This window comes from Dipodomys ordii, unplaced genomic scaffold (assembly GCF_000151885.1).
Source record: "Dipodomys ordii isolate 6190 unplaced genomic scaffold, Dord_2.0 Scaffold46, whole genome shotgun sequence".
In the NCBI taxonomy this organism is placed as follows: Eukaryota; Metazoa; Chordata; class Mammalia; order Rodentia; family Heteromyidae; genus Dipodomys; species Dipodomys ordii.
The window spans coordinates 13,284,642-13,304,537 of NW_012267262.1; the positions used below are offsets into that span (position 1 = coordinate 13,284,642).

Sequence of the window (19,896 nt, forward strand, 5' to 3'; positions counted from 1 at the left end):
ATAGTTTTTCCTTTTATAGATATAATACTTGTTTGGTATAGAAAGTAGAAGACAGCAAAAAGGAAAAGGTTACTTTATAGAAAAAATAAAGAAAGCTGGAAACAGTTCTGTTCTAAATCCAGCAGCCTTAAAGGATTCAGTCCTAGAGGGTGATCTGAGAGTGGGTGGGACATTGGCCTGCTTGTTAGTGGGTGCTTCTTCACAGCAGGAGGTTGGGTTGGCCTGTCCTCTTCCATAGAAGCATGTTCCCACCACATAAGTCTGAGAAAATGGTAAATGGAAGTGCAAGGTTCATGGAGATCAGAGGCCATGCTACAGACCCAAGACTCTCTTAGAGACCTCTAAATAAGTCTGTAAAGTCAAAGTCAGCTGTGAGGGCCAAGAGACCAACTCAGATCTGTATTTTCTTCTCCTATAGGCACAGATCACTTATTTGGTGTTTTTTATGAGTTGTTGATTGGTTGGCTGGCTGGTTTTGTTTTTTTTTTCATCTTCTATTTCATTAAATGTTTTTCTTGATGGCTTTTGTTTAAGTAAAGAAAGTATTATCCTATGTTTCAGATTTTAAAAAATGAATCTCAGTAAACTTAACTAGTTGCTAATTATATACTGGGGAGCTAGGGATCAGGCTCACTTCCTAACCAAGTCCAGTTTCATTACAATAGACTATTTAACCTCAATATACCATTTACAAACTCTTTAAGTCTTGAGTAAATCATGTAGCCTCTCTGAACCTCAACTTTTTCTTCTATAGAATGGAAATAATAGACAGCACCCAAGCCCAGAGTTCAAGCCCCATGACCGCCCCCCCCAAAAAAAGAATGGAAATAATAATACCTACCAGAAGCAATAATAGTACCTCAGTTTCTCATATGTAAATTGGAGATGATATGAGAAGCTGTTGTTATGGTTCATTGAGATTATGCAAATTAGTTGTTTAGCACAGTTCAGGGACATTAAGTAAGCCCTTAGAATAATGGCAATTATTGAAGGAGAGAAAGCTCATTGGATAAAATATAATACAGTCTGAAGAAAGAAGAGACCTTCTCCCTGTCTTTCTCTTGAGAAGGAAGATATAATGAGACTTTTTGAAGAACCATGAAGAAATGAGGTCCCATGAGGCTTTTGCTCATGCCAAAGGTTACTGTTTAGTCTGCACTGGGTATTGATGGAGCCAGAAAAAATGTTGATGACTTGGAACATTGTCAGTCAGTCTTTGGTTGAATAGAGAAGGAATAAAGAAAGAGGCACAGGGAGCAGAGAAATAACACTGTATAAACAAGAGCACATTAATGGGCTGGGAATGTGACTTTGTGGTAGAGTGCTTGCCTAGTGTGCATGAAGCCCTGGGTTCAATTCCTCACTACCACATAAACGGAAAAAGCTGTGTCGCTGTGGCTTCAGTGGTAGAGTGCTGACCTTGAGCACAAAAACTCCTGAAAGCTTCTAAGCCCTGAGTTCAAGCCCTGATACTGACACACTTGCAAGAACAAGTTAATTAGGAATGCAAGTGAGATGCTTAGCCTTTGCCTGGTTTGGAGCTTTCCTAAATTTCACTTAACAATGCAAGGTATCCTAATTTTGCAATTGAGGAAACAGGGTTCCAGAGTTGTATTGAAGAGCTGGGACAAGAACATTAGTCTTCTCATGTTTTTCTTAGTTAACCAGAAAACTGAGAGCATTTTATCTATATTTATACTTCACAAGTTGTAACTTACAAGGTCTGATGTCTTATTGCGTAATAATCTGCTTACTTTCCACCCAGGCTATTGGGGTAGGAATGCCTCAGAGGAAGGTCTCTGTGTGGTCCATCTCCCTGGTGACACCAGTCTCATACTTGCTAGAACTACACAGCTGTTTCTTCCAATACTAAAAGCTCAAGTTCTGCTAATTAACTCCTTGTGCAATGCCTGTATGGCCTAATTTTCAAGAATACTAAATCTATCCTTTAATCCTGACTGGATCTAGCCTTCCATCCTTGTCAGTACCTCTTAATTTTTGTATTCTCTTGAGTTGAATAATCCTTTTATAATAATAATTAATTAATAGCTAAGAAATCAGACAAGAGTGATGCCAGATCAAATTAAGTTGTATTATATGCTTAGGAAAAAGAAACTATTAACCTTGGAATTCAGATTACCTTCCATCTTGTTCATTTATTAACTTCCTTTAAACCTCTGCTGCTCTGAAGCTAAAAAGCTGAACTGCTTGCCTGTATGGACTCAGTAAAACCTTGTCAGGTAGTGAAGCTTTTGTCCATCAAAATCACTTTATCAGCAGGTGTTTAGGTGCCAAGTGTGACTGAGGCTTGTGGCAGGCTTGTGACAACTCTTCAGTGTCACAGCTATCACACATCGCAAGGCAGAAAGGGATTCCTCAGCAAGTCTACTGACTCCTTAGTCCCATGTTACAGCCCCAACCAGGGAGGTTAAATCTTACAACACCAGACTAGTCAGAAGGTAGGAGTTTCCAGATCCTTTAGATAAATATTTTGGTTTTATGTTCCTGAAAAGAATTTAGAAAATAGGATGTATCTTTGTCCATTTTTTACTCCTGAAGTTATATATTAAGTTTAGATAGTTACAGAAGATGTCATTGCTAACAAATTGTGTAGTTTGTATGAGATTTGGCACTTCAGACTTAGCGTATTAAATTTACAGGCAAAAATTCATTGTATATAATAATCTAATTGGCAAAGCTAGTTCTTTTGGTCAGACCTATCCACCCTGTCAGATCAAGCCTGATTTCATTTTCTTCAATTCAGTAAGCATATTAGGACATACCTCAAGACAGCTTTTTCCTTCTGAATTAAAATCTTAGATCAGTTGACAGATTGATAAAGCACACAGTCTTGCCAAGAGTGTTTGTTGCCTGAATGAAATGAGGAATGTTTCTCACCCTGCTCTCTCATAAGATTCGTTTTAGAAGTGAGACAGTCTAAAATTGTTGCATGTAAGATTCAGGAGAGCGAGAAGTATTTAATTCTTTTTCTTTCTTTTTTTTTTAATTTGGTCCTGGGGCTTGAACTCAGCCTGGGTGCTGTCCCTGAGCTCTTCAGCTCAAGGCAAGCGCTCTACAACTTGAACCACTGTGCCACTTCCGATTTTCTGGTGGTTAATGGAGGTAAGAGTTTCACGGATTTTCCTACCCAGGCTGCCTTTGAACTGTGATCCTCAGATCTCAGCCTTCTGGATTATAAGTGTGAGCTACCAGAGCCCAGCTTATTTCTGTTCTAAAGTGGTAGTGAGGTGATTGTGAAAGTGGGAGTAGCAAAAAGAGAACCTATAGAACACAGACATGTTTTTGGAAAAGAATTAGTATATACAGAAGGATCGGTATGTTTTTCTTAGTCTTAAATCCAAGCACTTTCTAGGAAGTCATTATATGCACAGGAAATGTGTGCTGCAGTTTTAAGACCACCACTTGTAGATAGAACATAGCCACAAACTAGATTAGTCAGTGACCTAGCAGAGGCCAAGTAACAACTGCGCTCTTGTCTGTCCTTGCCAGGGGATGGACTTTCTAGAAAACTGCACATAGAAGGGTCAGAGTCAGCCGGGGGCCGGTGGCTCATGCCTGTAATCCTAGCTACTCAGGAGGCTGAGATCTGAGGATCGAGATTCAAAGCCAGCCCAGGCAGGAAAGTCCATGAGACTTTTATCTCCAATAAACCACTAGAAAACCAGAAGTGGCACTGTGGCTTAAGCAGTAGAGCACTAGCTTGAGCTGGAGCGCCCAAGCCCAGAGTTCAAGCCCCACGACCGACCAAAAAAAAGAAGGGTCAGAGCTATGGAACTCCTAGCCTTTCTATCCAATACTTGAATTTCATTAGACTGAATTGTCACTTAAAAAAAAAAATCTGCCAGCCAGGCGCTAATGGCTCATGCCTACTCAGGAGGCTGAGATCTGAGGATCGCAGTTCAAAGCCAGCCCAGGCAAAAAAATACTCATGAGACTCTTATCTCCAATTAACCACTCAAAACCTGAAGTAGTACTGTGGCTCAAAGTAGGAGAGTGCTACCATTGAGCAAAAGAGCTCTGGGACAGCACCCAGGCTCTGAGTTAAAGCTCTATGACAAAAAACAAAAACAAAAACTATCTCACACCAAGCAAAATAGTATACTATTGTATTCAAGCAATTGAAGGGAATTGGGAATAGGTACATACATATTCTGGAATGTAATGTTTCAGATTAGAACATTGGGCGTTGAGGGAAAGTTAGTGGAGGTAGATTTTGATTCAGGATAAGGAGGAGGCTCACATTCCTTATGTGTATTTCATAAACTACATAAAGCTTTTATAATAACACTGTAAGAAAGTATTGCCATGAAGAAACTGAGATTTAAATACATTTAGGAATATACTCAAGAATTTGAATCTACTCAATCTGATGACCCCAGAATCATTCCATCATGCTGCCCATTCTATAGAATACACTATTGGCCTGTCACTCTAGTTCATTAGAAGAAAATACATTTAACGTATGCTACAAAGAATCTCAATAACCTCCAGATCTCTACTTGTAAGTTTACACAGGCTGTTGGATGTTTCAGAGGAGGAGGAATACCGGAGGAGGAAGGCTGTGCTTACTTCACTTGGAGCAAGTGAAGATTTTTTTATATGATATTATAGATAAAAATCTTGTGAACACGGACTAGCTCATGTACCAGACAAGAAGGAGAGTCCAGCAGAGGTGATAATGCCTCTCCCTCCAGAGTGTCCTCACACAAGGTGAGGTAAGCTCTGTTAAAGTCTTGGTTAAAATCATTTTTCCTCATTATTGTGAAAAATAGATTATTATAAAAATATGATATTATCTTTGAAGATTGTAGTCTGATAAAATATCCTTTTTCAGCCAGGTGCTGGTAGCTCATGTCTATAATCCTATCTACTCAGGGGGCTAAGATCTGAGGATTGTGGTTCAAAGCCAACCCCGGACAGGAACATCCATAAGACTCATCTCCAGTTAACCACCAGAAAACTGGAAATGGTGCTGTGGCTCAAGTGGTAGAGCACTCACCTTGAGCTGAAGAGCTCAGGGACAGCACGCAGGCCCAGCGTTCAAGCCCCACAACAGACACACACACACACACACACACACACACAAAATCCTTTTGCTTTCTTTATCCTCCACTTCCCACTCCCAGTCCCCCCCCCCCCTTCCACCACACACACACTCCATTCTCACCTGCCTTGCCCTGTCTCCTGGGCCTGTTACATGTCCACGAGGACAGCTGCTTTTGTGCCTAACACAGAATAGTCAATCAATAAATATTTAATTGATTGAAGCAATCAATAAATGATATATCATAGTTTCAAAATCACGTTTTAAACTGTGAGATAAAGTTTATCTTTCAGGCCCAGGAATAGGTCTCCTTAAGGGTAATGAGAACAGATGTTATCAGTTAAGACATCTAACCACTTCTCTAAGCTGCGTTCTATATCTTATACTAAAGAACCTGACAACTGGAAAAGAATTTGTTCATTAATTTGATAATTCGTGACTGTTTTGGAGTAGAGATTGTTGATCTCTTTGAGATGATGTAAATGGTGGCCTTTCTCAGACAAAGAGCCACACAAACAAAATTACACGGTTTCAGTAGGTTCATGAACCTTTTAAACTGTATCTCAAGAACTAAAAAGTGATCTGAGCTTAGGGAAAGGGCACAGTCACCATGCAGCTCTCTCCCGTATGAGAAGGGAAATTGACAAAGGAACAATGCAGGCCTGCTCTGGACAGAATGCCAAAGGGGAGGGCATGGCGCTGGTTCCAGCTCTGCCTTGATTCTGTAGAGAAACTTTCATAAAAGACCCTCTGTTCCCTTTGGGGTGAGTGCCACCAAATACAGCTATAAGGACAGTTCCCTGAGCCAGCACTTCCTACATGCATCTATATCCCATGATTGGACAAGCAGCAGGAAATGGGGTGGAAACAGGCCAGAGTTTCCCATGGTAAAGGCTATTGAATTCTTTCTTCCGGCTTCTAGAGTCAGCTCACTTACCTTGTCTTAAGTGTTGCTGTTGTTGTTGTTGTTTTTACCCTCAATGGAAGTGCTAGAAGTCTCTTGCCTAAGATATTTTCCCAGATGGATGCAGCAGAGGACAGATCTTATTCCAGACACACAGAAATCCTTGTAAGAGGAGGAGATTTCAAGTGATGGCAGGGAACTCATGAACTGCAGTCCTTTTCTTTCTTCACCAGCTTGACCACTGTTCCAATCAAAACCAAGCCTTCAGTTTTAAGAACTCTTGAATTTTACATCTTTTAGAGCTTCACCCTTCATCTGGGAAATGAGGATTATAATAATTCTTATGTCCTAGGATGTGAAGAGTAATGAAAGAATAGGTAAAGAACAGTAGATTTTTTTCCTCTGCTCCACAGCAAGGATTAGTTCAAATTGGCCTTTGTTACCATTTTTAAAGACAGTGACCTTTGGAAGTGGATGAGAAGAATCTAAGGAAATGTGCTACTTTTGCCTCCTCTAAATGTGCATAGATTCACGTAGAGATGACGCTGCTATCCCCTTGAGCATGTCCCACTGCATGGACAATCTTTTCCCTGGCACCAGACATGGTCTAACTGCCTAGCTGAGGTAATAGTCACGCCACTGGGAATCTACAACTCAGTTTTGATCAATGACATCCGCAGGACTCTGATTAGGGCAGTATTGAGTGACCATTCTAGCTCTATCCCTGCCTCCCTTTCTGCTTCTTACGGCTACCACATGGCACTATTATTACATAGATAGTAGTGTTGCTACTCTTGTAGCAACAAAAAGACGGAGGAAGAGTAAATAACCACCAAACCACAGACTGTGATAAGAGCTATGAAGGAAATAAGAAAGAGGAAGAGAATAACCAGGGAATGCTGCTCAAGTAGAGAACCTTCTCTGAAAATAAAACATCTAAATCCAAGGCACTGACCCATGGCAGGAGTTGAAACCTTGGCTTTTATTCCACATGTGAAGTGCCATTAATAGTGTCTCATTATTTTTCTCTCCTAATGAGGGAGGCTTAAGGCTTAGTGGAAATCAAATTTGACTTTCACTAGCAGTTTCTTTTACAGTATTAAAAAAAATATTCCCTGCTCTTTTAAATACTTACTTGCTATCTACCAGGCCCCATGCATTTTACCAGTGTTTTTTATTTAGTAATTTAATAACCTAAGAAAGCTAAGTTTATTATCACCCTTCTTACTGTAGTCAGATGTACATTTAGAACCCAGAGAAATTAAGTCACTTGTCTATGGCCATACCACTCACTCTCAGTGGTTAGAATCTGAATCCAGATGTGTCCGGTACCATCAACCCTAGGATTGTACTGCCTCCTTTCCTGACATCTTAACTCATCTGGTTTTCCTTTTCCTTTGTAGTGGTGCCAGTGAAGAAGAGGACACATGAAGACTCATTGCTCCCTGTGGAAAATCATCCCTCCCCTGTGTGTGTGTGACAGCATGTATGTAACAGCTTCTGATGTCTGTGAAAGCTGCCCAGCAACAAACGTCTTTTTACCGGATATGTTCCCAGATCCACAGCAGGCACACATCTCTCCAAGGAACAGCAAGTTTATGTTTATTGACTGTGTGCTGCTCATACTCTTGTTATGGTAGGTCAAGGAAAGAGTCCCTTTGATCAACCTGGAGCAATTAAGAAGGGTTCTTCAAGGAACCTCTCAGTGGCTGCTTTGCACTTACTCAGGAAAGCCAGCCCCAGTAATACTGTGTAAGTCAACAGTATCACTTCATTAGGAAGGATCTGGAATAATCTTGAAAGAAAGAGGAGGTTTTTTTGCCTACCTGCAAACAAAAATCCTATTTTGTTTATATCGAAGCATGAAACAAATGAGGGCAAATGACTCATGTTGACAGTCTTTCATAGTCCAGTTCTCCAAGGTCATGCTATGAATTAGGCTGAGTGACTTGAAAATGGGGTTGGAGAAAGAGTTAAAAGCTAGAAAGATACAGATATTTTTAGTATGTGAGGTTATCCAGGACTTTAGATTCATAATTCAGTGATGTGGAAATGAAAAAAAAAAATGAAGAGCTAGAAAGGAAATGACCTTGAAGAGGTGGGGACAGGAGAAGAGGACCAAAGAAAGCTGATTAAAAGTTGAAATCAGAATACTTCTGACTTCAAATTGCTTGAGTTTCAAAAATATTCATTTAAGACAAGTTATTTGGGTGAATTCTGTAGGTTTTATGGGCTTGTCATATCACAAAAGGCTGGAATGTATATATTTATTGCCAGATGTAGGTTTTGCCAATTCCACCCCCAGGTTAGCTTAATATGGCTTACATGCAGTATAATGGATGTCTCACCACTCTGTGGCAAACTTGCTCAGTTCAGTACCAGCTCCCAGCAGAGTCTCTCATTTTATGATGACTGGAATCTTTACTTGGCACTACCCACCCACAGACCTTCAGATCATCTCTCATACCCTAGCTCTCCCATCTTTAAGTAACAGGAAGGGAGACACTCTAGAGCTGGATTTCCTGGCATTGCCCCACTCCCAAATCACAATTCCTTACGACTAAGCCTTTTAGCCCTGAAGGAAGCAGCAGATGTGACAGGAGAATACAGAGCTAAGTTCACAACACACATCTTCCTGTCAACATCAGTTTCTCCTGACAAGTGGTTTGAAGTCAGGTGATAACCTTATTTTTATATAAAACAGCTATGTTATGGACTAGAATATTCATACATATATACTATTAAGATAAAATGAAAAATTTGGAAAGCAGCTTTTGCTTGAAAGTATGTGATGTGTTCCCTCGCTTCTGAGGAATACAGAAACTACATCCAGGCAGCCTTGGAGTTGCTGGTAACCAAGGGTCTAGACTTCTAGTGCCTCTGAAGCAGAACCCAGTAGCTTGCTTTGAGGGGAATACCTCTCTCTTCCTGTGTGCCCGCCGCTTGCCTGCCTTTGACTTGTGCACTTATCACAAAGCTTTAGGGCCAGCTGGTATGTGTGCATGCAGGACAGGTCTGAGGCAGAAACAACACATGCTTTATGTAGGAGTGCTGCTTAGATCATTGTTCACATCTGTGCATGCTATGGAATGACATTCCGTTGATCTGGAAAGCATATGCTTCTAGGTTATTCTAGGTTAGTATTACCTAGCTCACTACACATATAGAGATATTGTAACAGAGAGGAGCTTGAGTTGCTGAAAAGAAAAATGATTTTATTTTTATCTGGTGTCCAACAAAGGCTGAGATAGTTTTGGTGCTTTATCTATCTGTCCACAAAAGCTGGAGACACAAGTTAAAAACCTCCAACTATATCCTACCCTAAAAGAAGGACCAACAGCCACTCTTGAGAGTTTAGGCTATCAGAAGAATGAAAAGACTTTAGTATTTGGAAGTTCATGTTGTCTTTCCCCCATAATCATTGTTTAATCTCCAAATGGTAACTTTGTATTAACAATGAGCAGATCATTGACTCTCCATACTTGATCATCTGTTATTACTTTAAGTCAGTGTTTAGAAAATCCGAGCATTTATGTGGTAGATATAAACAAAAATATAAAAATATGTGCCAACCTGTCTCAATAAATTATCTGATGTCTGTAATCCTCAAGGAAAGCACTTTTGCTTTAGCTAGAAAGGGTTTCAGATTTGCCTTGTGGGCTCCTGCTGTCTTCAGCACCTGATAAAACTTTAACCAGGGAAGCATTAAACACCACACAGCAGCTTCTGCCCAGGCTCCAAAGTTCCTGCTGGCAGCATTTGTCAGTGTAAGAACTAGGAAGCTTCCTGCAGTGGGACTAGCTTCCCACCAGAACTTGAGCATGCTGCTTGGCCTTAAGCCCCAACACAATGAGGCTTCCCTCCAGCCAGGTCAGTGAGTTAGAGTACTTAGAGTTGTATGCTCACTGGTCATAGGCAGCAGGGTTTGCAGAAATCACTAGGGGAAAGTCATTAAGAATTACAGGTAATGAATGTCCCCAGAATGAATCGGGTACTTAGAGGAATACCTGGTTCACTTCCCAATGTGGGTTTCTCCATTCTCAGAGAGACTTGTCCTTTGATATAATATCACTAAATTTGGAGCAATCCTAAAAAGTACTTGAAGTCTTAGCTCTGACATCCCAGGAAGACAATGACCTGTATTGAGGATTGCATGTGAGCCCAGGCCCTGTATTACCCTCCATTTCTTAGGTGATAAAACAATGCAGAAAGGAAATTACCTGTCTTGAGTTGCCCAGCTAGGAAAGACTGGAGCCAGTGTGGATAGTCCTTTGTCCCATGACAGAGTCCAATTAAAATATGGAGAACAAGAAAGGCTCACATTTCCCCCACTATCAATTCGTTTTCAAGAGGACATTTTGTGGCTATAGTTTGGGCTCCAGAATACATCCAAGATTGCCTTGGTCCTCAGCTTTAGCAAATGCTTAAAATAGATCTGGAGCCTGCCTGCCCAAGTTGGGGAACCTTTGTCCTTAGTGCCAACTTCCATGAATTAGCTTCTTCTTGGCCTTCATAGTGTAGAACTTTTCAGAAATTTCAGTATAAATAAAGGTGTTCTGCTCTATTATTTTAAACTTTTCTGCTGTTTCATTTTTGTGGAAACGGAAATTTCATGTTTTAGTAAACCTAGCCACAAGATCTATGTTCTGTGAGGGTGTGCCAATTCAGAGTCTTGTGAACCTAGACTCCCCTACTAATATGTCTGTACGTACACCTATATGTGAAATGACAGAGGTGATGTGTAGCAATATGCATATATGCACACATGTACACACTCACCAACAAAGCAGCCCCTCCTTGCCTTGCATACCATCCTTTGCAGAGGCTTCTTCCAATCTGATTGCCACTAAATAACTAGAGGCTAGGTGTTTACTTAAAAGAAGAGTAACTCAGTGGTTATCGGCTCCTGAAGCAACAAGCAAGGTGACAGCCATGAAGGAAATTGCACTCTGGCCCTCTTCTCAGATGGCAAGTCACATGGAAAATTTGGGTGCCCAGCCATTTTTATGACATTTCGGGCCCTCCAAGTGAGCTCGAGGGTACACCTCTAGAATTCACAATCTGTAGTAATAGCAGCAAGTCCTCCCCCACCTAGAAAATACTCTCCTGCTGATTCCTGACATTTTACCCTCACATAATAGCTCTTCAATGTGTGCTTTTCTGTAAGAAAATATGTTCTGTGTTTTCCGTGTGCTGAACACATTCAGATTTTTCTGTTTAAAAACAAAAATCTCATTACATATAAAGTCCAGCCCTTCCCTGTGAGAAAAAGCCCATAGGGAAAAGTCTACATCTCATTGATCTGCCTTTTCTGAAGCTCCCAACCCTAGTCCATTCCAAAAGCCACAGACCTGGGCAGTTTGTGGTTAAAAAAAAAAAAAGATCATTTAGAATACTGGGCACCTGCCTGCTAAGACAGAAACAGAGCATATCAGAAAGAGCAGGAAAGTGAAGATAAACAAAGACATTTGTGTATACACTGGTGCTAAAAGCACCAGTGAGCCCAGGCTGGGCTTGGTAGGACCTCGAGGGGACAGCAGATTTATACTTGATGGGAGTTAAACTTGACCAGTCTTCTTACAGTGACAGAGCACACTGCATGAGTGGATAGAACCAACCCATCCATTGTCTTCTGCATCGTCACATTCCCTCCTTAGTCATTTCCCCTTCCTCTCTTTATACCAGACTAGGGAACACTCAATCTTTCAAGGGAATTACACGTTTGAGTTAATGTTTCAGGTTATCATTTTCATACTGTAAATTATTTTGTAAGAGATTTACTGCATATCCCAGGATGTTCGGACTTGGCTCCCCTGTATATTTGGAAATCAATAAACTATTACTGGAAATACCATTTGTCTCTCTGAGTTGTGCACCAAGGACCCTCTAGGTGTAAATATTCATGATGACCTGCATACTTAGCTGTGGTAATGCTGGAGATGAGATTGTTTGGATTATTAGGTATAGGAACCTAATTTACTCCGGACTTCTCCAGAGTGCTTTAGGAAATCTCTGGCAGAAGGCAGATTAAAGTCCACTATTATATATACACATGTTTTCTCTTCCATATAGAACTAGTCTTGCCTAGATTACATTTGTGAGTGGAGTAGATTATAATGTGAAGACTATCTGGTCCAGCGTGATGTTTAAAATAACAGTTGAAACTTTGTAACTTTAGGAGAAAAATCAATTTCTAATCTTCACCTTACTTTTTCAGGGGAAAACAAGTCTGTTTAGTACAGTTAAGTCACAAAAATCATCTTTGTGGAACTTTAGAAGTACATATTTTCATATAATTGATGAAGAATGGAACTAAATTGTAAGTAACTAGGTTTCGAGTATTAGGGCCAGGTTTCATGGAACCAGGAGCCATTTTCCCACAGACCTTCAGGAGCCAAATGTGAAGATGATCAGACTGTGTGAACTAGAAAGTGCAAGCCCTGCCTAGAAGCATCAGACTGAATGTTTAGAATCCCCAAGGCTACCAGGAGGGTCTGGAAGAGATGTTATTTGTGAAGCCTGCTCTAAATTTCTTTCTATCAAATTTTATCTTCATTGAACCTTTGCAGCTGGAGACTTTAAGGACTTTGAGGAATTTTTCCAAGATGAGTGGAAAAAGTCAGGCCAGCCCAGAAAGCAGACTGCCTTCTATAGCGATCATTAGGCCCCACTTCTTCCTCTTCTTTTGCTGAGGACATTACTTCCACCACGGACAAGGCATTGTAGCTCTTGGGAGTCTTCAGTGTTTCAGCAAACCACAGTGGGTTTGAAGGCTTCTGCCTTTACTTCCTGGTGTCAGTGCCTCAAAACTGCATCCTTCAGCCCCAGTCCTTCTCATTTTATTACCTTTTCCTCAGAAAGCTACAGCTCTTTTTTTTTTTATTGATCTTTTTCTTGATCCAACTTAACACATGGTCTCATTTCCTTTACTCATAAAAAGATAAAATTGCAGCTTGTCTGGAATATCTCCCAGCCTTCACAGTGCACCAGAGGAAGGTACACCCCACAGAAAAGCAGGCTACCAGCTCTCAAGAAGAGAGGAAGACGTCACAGCAAAGAAAACAGAAACAAGTTATTAACAGGCAGCACTGACTTTCACTGCTTATTAAATATTGCAATTTGCAGTTTTTAACACATTCATTTTTCTTAACAATAATAGCTACCATTTAGTGAGCTCTGTCTGGGCTAGGCACTCTCCTGGATGCTTTTCACATCTTATTTAATTCTCATAGCACTAATACCATCATCCCTCAATTTACTGCTTGGGAATCATATTCAGACAATTAAGTGCTATGACCAAGGTACTTTAATAAGCGGAAACTAGGATTTAAACCTAAGTCTACAATTTCTGTTTATCTCTCCTAGCCATGCCGATACTACCTTGTACTGAACTGGCATCTCTCCCCAACTTTACTCCCCAAGCAGTATGTCCTTGGAACAGATGAGTACAGTATACAGTGAAGGAAGGAAAGCTAAAGATAGCAATGAAATCCTCATCTAGCCTGGAACTGTACTTACAGGAGAGAACTATTTGACTTGCTTTACCATCTTTATTCCAAAGCCATAAATAATGTGGCTTCTTTTGCTATGGTCTTAGAATTTCAAGTTAGCCAGCTTTGACACTTGAGACCAATTTAATTAAACATCTTCAAGGTAGCTCCCACAACTGGACATTGGTGATAGCTTCTTATTCCTAAAAAGGGATGGCAAATAAAGCTACTTTAAAGTCCCTTGTCAGGTTAACTGTGATGGCCACCAAACACCATTCGATACCATATACCAAATGGTTCCCAACCTTCAAGCCATTTTAGAATTCAGTAGCAGCTCATCTACCTCGTGTTCAGCCATCTGACTGCTTCACATGTCTATCTTACCCAAACCTAAAATCCAAATAAATGTTTTGATAATGAGTAGTTGGATAGAACTAGAAAAAGCTAAGCAGAAATTCAGCCCACTCAAAAATGTCTGAAAAGTAGGAAGCAATCAAGCCCTCTGACCAGTTGAAATAAACACTGTAAAGCAAACAGGTAAGACACAGGCTGCCCATCAATTAATCAGATACCTATCATATTCTTTACACACAATTTTTTAATGTTTCATTATCTGGTTTCCAAACCTACAGCATATTAAAAGTAAGGGAAACTGGCTGCTGGTGGCTCATGCCTGAAATCCTAACTACTTGAGAAGCTGAGATCTGAGAATTGAGGTTCAAACCCTGTACAGAAAGTCCATGAGACTTAACTCCAAATAACCATCAGAAAAATGGAGTGACATTGTAGCTAAGGTGGTAGAGTGCTAGCCTTGAGTGACAAGGACAGCTCCCAGGCGCCACAACAGGAAAAAAAAAAAAAAAAAACAGGGAAATAGACTTCCAGAGAAAGTAGTCAAGGAAGAAAAAGGCATGGCAACAAAGATGACAAAAATATTGAGTGGAAGCTGAGCCAGTGGTTCATGCCTATAATCCCAGCTATTCAAGAGGCCAACATGCCTGTAATCCTAGCTATTCAGGAGGCTAAGATCTGAGGATCACAGTTCAAAGCCAGCCCAGGCAGGAAGTGTGAGACTCTTACCACCAATAAATGACCAGAAAACTGGAAGTGGTGCTGCAGCTCAGATGGTAAGAGTGCTTGCCTTGAGCTGAAGAGATTGAGGGACAGTGCCCAGGCCCAGAGTTCAAGCCCCATGATGGACAAAGAAAAAAAAAAAGAGGCTGATATCTGAGAATTGAGATTTGAATTCAATCCAGGAAGGAAAGCACATGAAGCTCTTATCTCAGTTAACCAGGTAAAAGCTAAAAGTAGAGTTGTGGCTCAAGTGGTAGAGCTCCAGTCTTGAATGAAAAAGCTAAGTGACAGCACCAAAGCCTAAGTTCAAACTCTGGAACCACCACAGAAACACACATACACACAACAGTTTAGTGGACAAAAGAGCTCCAAAAGTCCTGTTTTATTGGGACATTTAATTCCAAAATAGCATTGCTGTATCATAGGACAACGTAATTATATCCGAAATAATGACTCAGCCACCACACATACAAATTATTCTCAGAAGAAGGCAACCATTTGGATAATAAGCATTTCAGAAATGTTCATAAGTGGTAAAAAGCAAAGCAAAACAAAACCTCCTAGGGATTAAAAGAAATAAATCTTTGACAATCCAGAACATTTAGCTAAACAATATATGAACCTCCCCAAGCTAAGGTTTTATTGTTCCATGAACCTCTTGTGCTTAGAGTTTTTTTTCAAGTTATAAGTGACTTTCATGCTACAGTGCTTTGCATATAATGGCATGAACAATGGAAGTGCCAAGTTTTCAGTGTGATGAATAAAACTAATAACCAGAATACAGGTCAAATTCTGTGACAACAAATACAGCTACTATAAAAGCCATTTTAAGCATCTCTATTATCTCTAAGCCCTTGTCGATTGCCCATTTATTTTAGGCAATAGTTATTACAACAAAATTGGAATATAATAAAAAGAACTGGCCCCTCACAACAAGTTGGGTGTGACACAATTTAACCTGTAATAATAGATTCTTACTTGTATTTCTCCAGCTCTTTACTGGAAAAGGAATATATCTTAGGTTGACACAATAGCAGCCTAGAAAACTGGTGGGCAATTTGTTGCTAGGAAAAGGAAGAACTCAATAAAGCAAAGCAAACATGAACTTGTGTGGCGATCTCTCCCTAGGAAATGTGGTTTAGGGCCACTTTTGAGCTTAATCTATGTTAGAGCCATCAACCTAAGAAAGCTTACTTCGAATAGTGAAGTCAAGCCCTAAATGAAGATGTGATTTCTCACAGTTCATTGAATGTTTTATGATAAACCTGGCCCTAATCTGATCACCCTAAAACTAAAATAAAATCTGGAGACACATGACTACAACTAGCTTTCTCCCATAATGTACTGTTTCCAATGCTGTATGATTCTAAAAGCACACATCACACCAGTTATTCTAGAAATAGTCTACTAGTTGCATACGTGTATACAGACAAGGATTTTTTTTTCCTATGCCTAGCCTTTTGCTAATAGTGGTGATGAATTTTGCCATTTGCAAATATATCAATATCAATCTAACCATTTTCCCTTCTTTTTTAGTCTGCATACATTATTTTTACAAGAGCCCACTTTCCTCATGTGTACAAATTCATCTCAGTTAATTTTCACTCATTTCCTTTTTGTTATCTTTAAGTAGTTGTACAAAGGGGTTCCTATGCAACATGTCAGTTTATAATGCATTTTGTTCATCATTCTCCCCCATCCCTTCCAACACCAATCTTTCCTTCCAGTCTTCACATCTTAATTTTTTTTTTTTACTTCATTGCAACCAACATTTTGTAACACCTACAATAACAGAAGTGGTTAAATCCCAATTCATTTCAAAACAGTACAATCAGCAATAGGAAAAGGATGGAAAGGGAAGGAAATGGTCCACATTTTGCCAATGATAATGCCTGGCTCAGGCCCCAGATTCACATCTTACTCCAAAGAAGTTCATAAATTCTACACACTGCTCCACCTAGGAGGCAGGAGAATCTCAGACCTCCCCTTGCGATGAGTGGGCTGGGGAAGGCATGCTATTACAGGATCTGTTCACCTCTGTTTACTTTCTTCCCTAAGCCAGGACGTAGTAAAACATTTATGTGTCCCAGGCCAGGTGATCAGGTTGAGAAGCAATTGATTGCTTGGCTTGGCTCTTGAAAACATTCAGTCCAAGTATCCAGCTCAAGGGTGGCCGTTGGCTACACACTATTTTTATTAGGACATCTGGAGATTAGAGGTGTTAATTGGGAGTAACTTTCCTGTATTTGGTTTCTTCCCACACATTATACAGCCTTTTGGAACCAAGTAGATGGCTTTATCCGAGGTCCCACAGTCAACTTTTTCCAGAACTATGAGAGAGGAAAAAGACTGCTCTTTTTTTGGGGGGGGTGGGGGTCCGGTCGTGGGGCCTGAACTCTGGGCCTGGGCGCTGTCCCTCAGCTCTTCAGCTCAAGGCTAGCACTCTACCACTTAAGCCACAGCGCCACTTCCGGCTTTTTTCTTTTTGCTTATGTGGTACTGAGGAATCAAACCCAGGGCCTCAGGCGTGCAAGGCAAGTGCTCTACCACTGAGCCACCTTCCCAGCCCAAAGATTGCTCTTAGCTTTAGTGGTGGTAGTTGTGGTAGGAGGGCCAAGAGGGTGGTTAAGGGTAAAGATCATAAACATTGATAATATTTTCCCCTTATAAACTGTATTAGAGCTTGTAAAAGTATAGTCATTCTATTGTGCTGTAGAAAATTCATACCTATTCCTCCTGTATAATTGTATTTTGGTAACTGTTACCAGGCTTCCCGTACTGTGCCCTTCCTAGCCTCTTGTGCCCACTGCTCTACTCTACTTCCAAGAGAGATGAACTTGTTGGTTTCTATCTCTGAGTGAGAACATGAGGTATTTGTCTTTATTTGGCTTTAATGTTTTTAATACAATTTCTCCCAATTCCATCCATGATAGGCTTTATTCTTTTAATGGCCAAATAATATTCTGTTGTGTCTATAAACCCAAAATCAAGTTACTACTCATTCCCTACAAATAAGTATAATTGTTAAATAAGTCAATTAAAAGTTAAAAATGATGCTGGGCTACAGGAGTATTTGCCTTGTAATCCCAGCACTCAGGCAAGTGGATTCTGAGTTCAAGAACAACCTAGGCTACATAGTGAAACCCTGTTTCAAAAACTCAAAACCAAAAACAACAATTAAAAATGAGCATTTTTTACACCATTAAAAAAATTTCTAGCCGGGCGCTAGTGGCTCACACCTGTAATCTAGCTACTCAGGAGGCTGAGATCTGAGGGTCTTTGTTCAAAGCCAGCCCAGGCAGGAAAGTCCATGAGACTCTTATCTCCAATTAACCACCAGAAAACCAGAAGTGGCGCTGTGGCCCAAGTGGTAGAGCACTTGCCTTGCGCTGAAGAGCTCCAGGACAGCACATAGGCCCAGAGTTCAAGCCCTATGACCAACAAAATAAATAAGTCATTATGATTTGCAAACCAGAGGCTTATGAGCCATTTTCCCAACTATTTTCCCTGGAAGACATTGGTCTGTCTGATTAAATCAAGGCACTCTTTTTGAGAGCATACTTAGCTTAATAATACTTTCCTGTTACTTACTCCAAACAAGATTGCCTGTTAAAGAAAATGAATGGACATGGAAGAATTATGTTACGTGAAAAAAGTCAGAGGGACAAAGGATGCATGTTTTCTCTTATATGTGGAAGTCAGATCTAAATTATAAAGATGGAAATAGATACAGGATCATATGCACATGTATACATGAACATTGAAGTATGGAATAAGCAGGGGAGGATTCCAATGATGGAACTCCTTTGAGTAGCTAACTTACCTTTTAACAAAATGAATACAGTATTAGAAAGATGACATGTATGTTGTTGGGAGCAGTGAGGCCAAGGGGTGGGGAAGACCAATGAAAAGAAAAGGGGTAGGTGAACACAGTCAGAATATTTGATATACATATGTGAGAAAGGATGGGTTTGGGAAATATGGGGGAGAATGATGGAAGAGGTGACTTTGATCAAGATTCATTGTACTCATAAACTGACATGTTGAATTGAAACCCTTTTGTACAACTACTTACAGATTTTTTTTAATAAAAATAAAAAAGAGGCTGTGATGGTGGCTCAGTAGTAGAGTGTTTGCCTCGCATGCATGAAGCCCTGGGTTCAATTCCTCAGTATCACATAAACAGAAAAAGTCAGAAGTGGTGCTGTGGCCCAAGTAGTAAGAGTGCCAGCCTTGAGCAAAAAGCAGCTCAGGGACAGTGCCCAGGATCTGAGTTCAAGCACCAGGACTGATTTAAAAAAAAATAAATAAACATAAAAATAAAAAAGAGCCAAGTGCTGGTAGCTCATGCCTGTAATACTATCTACTAAGGAGGCTGAGATCTGAGGATCACGGTTTGAAGCCAGCCCAGGCAGAAAAGTCTGTGAGACTCTTATCTCCAATTAACCACCAGAAAACCAGAAATGACACTGTGTCTCAGAAAGTGGTAGAGTGCTAGCCTTGAGCAGAAAAGCTCAGGGACAGTACCCAAGCCCTGAGCTCAAGCCCCACCACCAACTAAATATATAAACAATAATAAATTTTAAAAAAGATTGCCTGTTAAAAACCCTCTCCCTCCCCTAGAGTATGAGGGCAAGACATGTACAGGAAGAATTAGGTCACTGGAGGTCTGCCATTTCTGAGGTGGTGAGAAAATCCCGGTGGCATGTTTATGCCCCTCTTGATAGCCAAGCCCAGGGCATTCTTTTATATTGTTCTACTGAGGCCCATCAGTGCCCTCCGAGAAGACAATTTCACAATGAATAACTTCCTAATAATCCCTGGAACAGTCCCATGAAGACACACAACTGTTGCCTACCCTCCAGCCTGGCACACTGTCAGATGGCAGCCTTGCAAAGCAAATCAGAGGCCTGGCCTAGTTCACAGGCAGGCAGAAGTGATCCAGAGTTCACTGCTCTTCATCCACCCACCTCTGTCCTCCGCGCCTCCACCTTCTCTTCCGTCTCTCCATCTGGAAACCATGAGCCTCATGGATTCCAGGCACAAGTTCTCAGATTTCAGATGCTTAGGAAATTTCTCAGCTTGGGTCATTCTAAGTAAGAGTAAGAGAATTTGATTTAGGAGGGGGAAAAAAAAAAACAGATCCTTCTTTGCAAAAGAGAAAATAAATAAGGTGTGGTGTATATTCATCCCCTCATCAATTCACCTCCCAAACCACACACACTGTTGAACCTCAAGAGAAGTCCTCATATTCCCCCCTGGGAGGCAACAGAATGGAAAAACAAAATCTCTGCTCATAAAAACACACTTTTCTCCCTTCTATGGTATAAACACAACTGGCATCAGATAATGCGATGTAATTG

General features: G+C 40.5%; 1 protein-coding gene across 1 annotated transcript in view; it reads left to right on the forward strand.

Annotated features, from left to right (window-relative positions):
- Trim44 (tripartite motif containing 44) overlaps nt 1–11,821 on the forward strand; it is a 97,347-nt gene extending 85,526 nt beyond the window's left edge. The window contains exon 5 of the mRNA XM_013019624.1: nt 7,373–11,821. Within this exon, the coding sequence (XP_012875078.1) occupies nt 7,373–7,400 (28 nt within the window). The 3' untranslated portion in view covers nt 7,401–11,821. The remainder of the gene's footprint in view (nt 1–7,372) is intronic.
- The last annotated feature ends 8,075 nt before the right edge of the window (nt 11,822–19,896 follow it).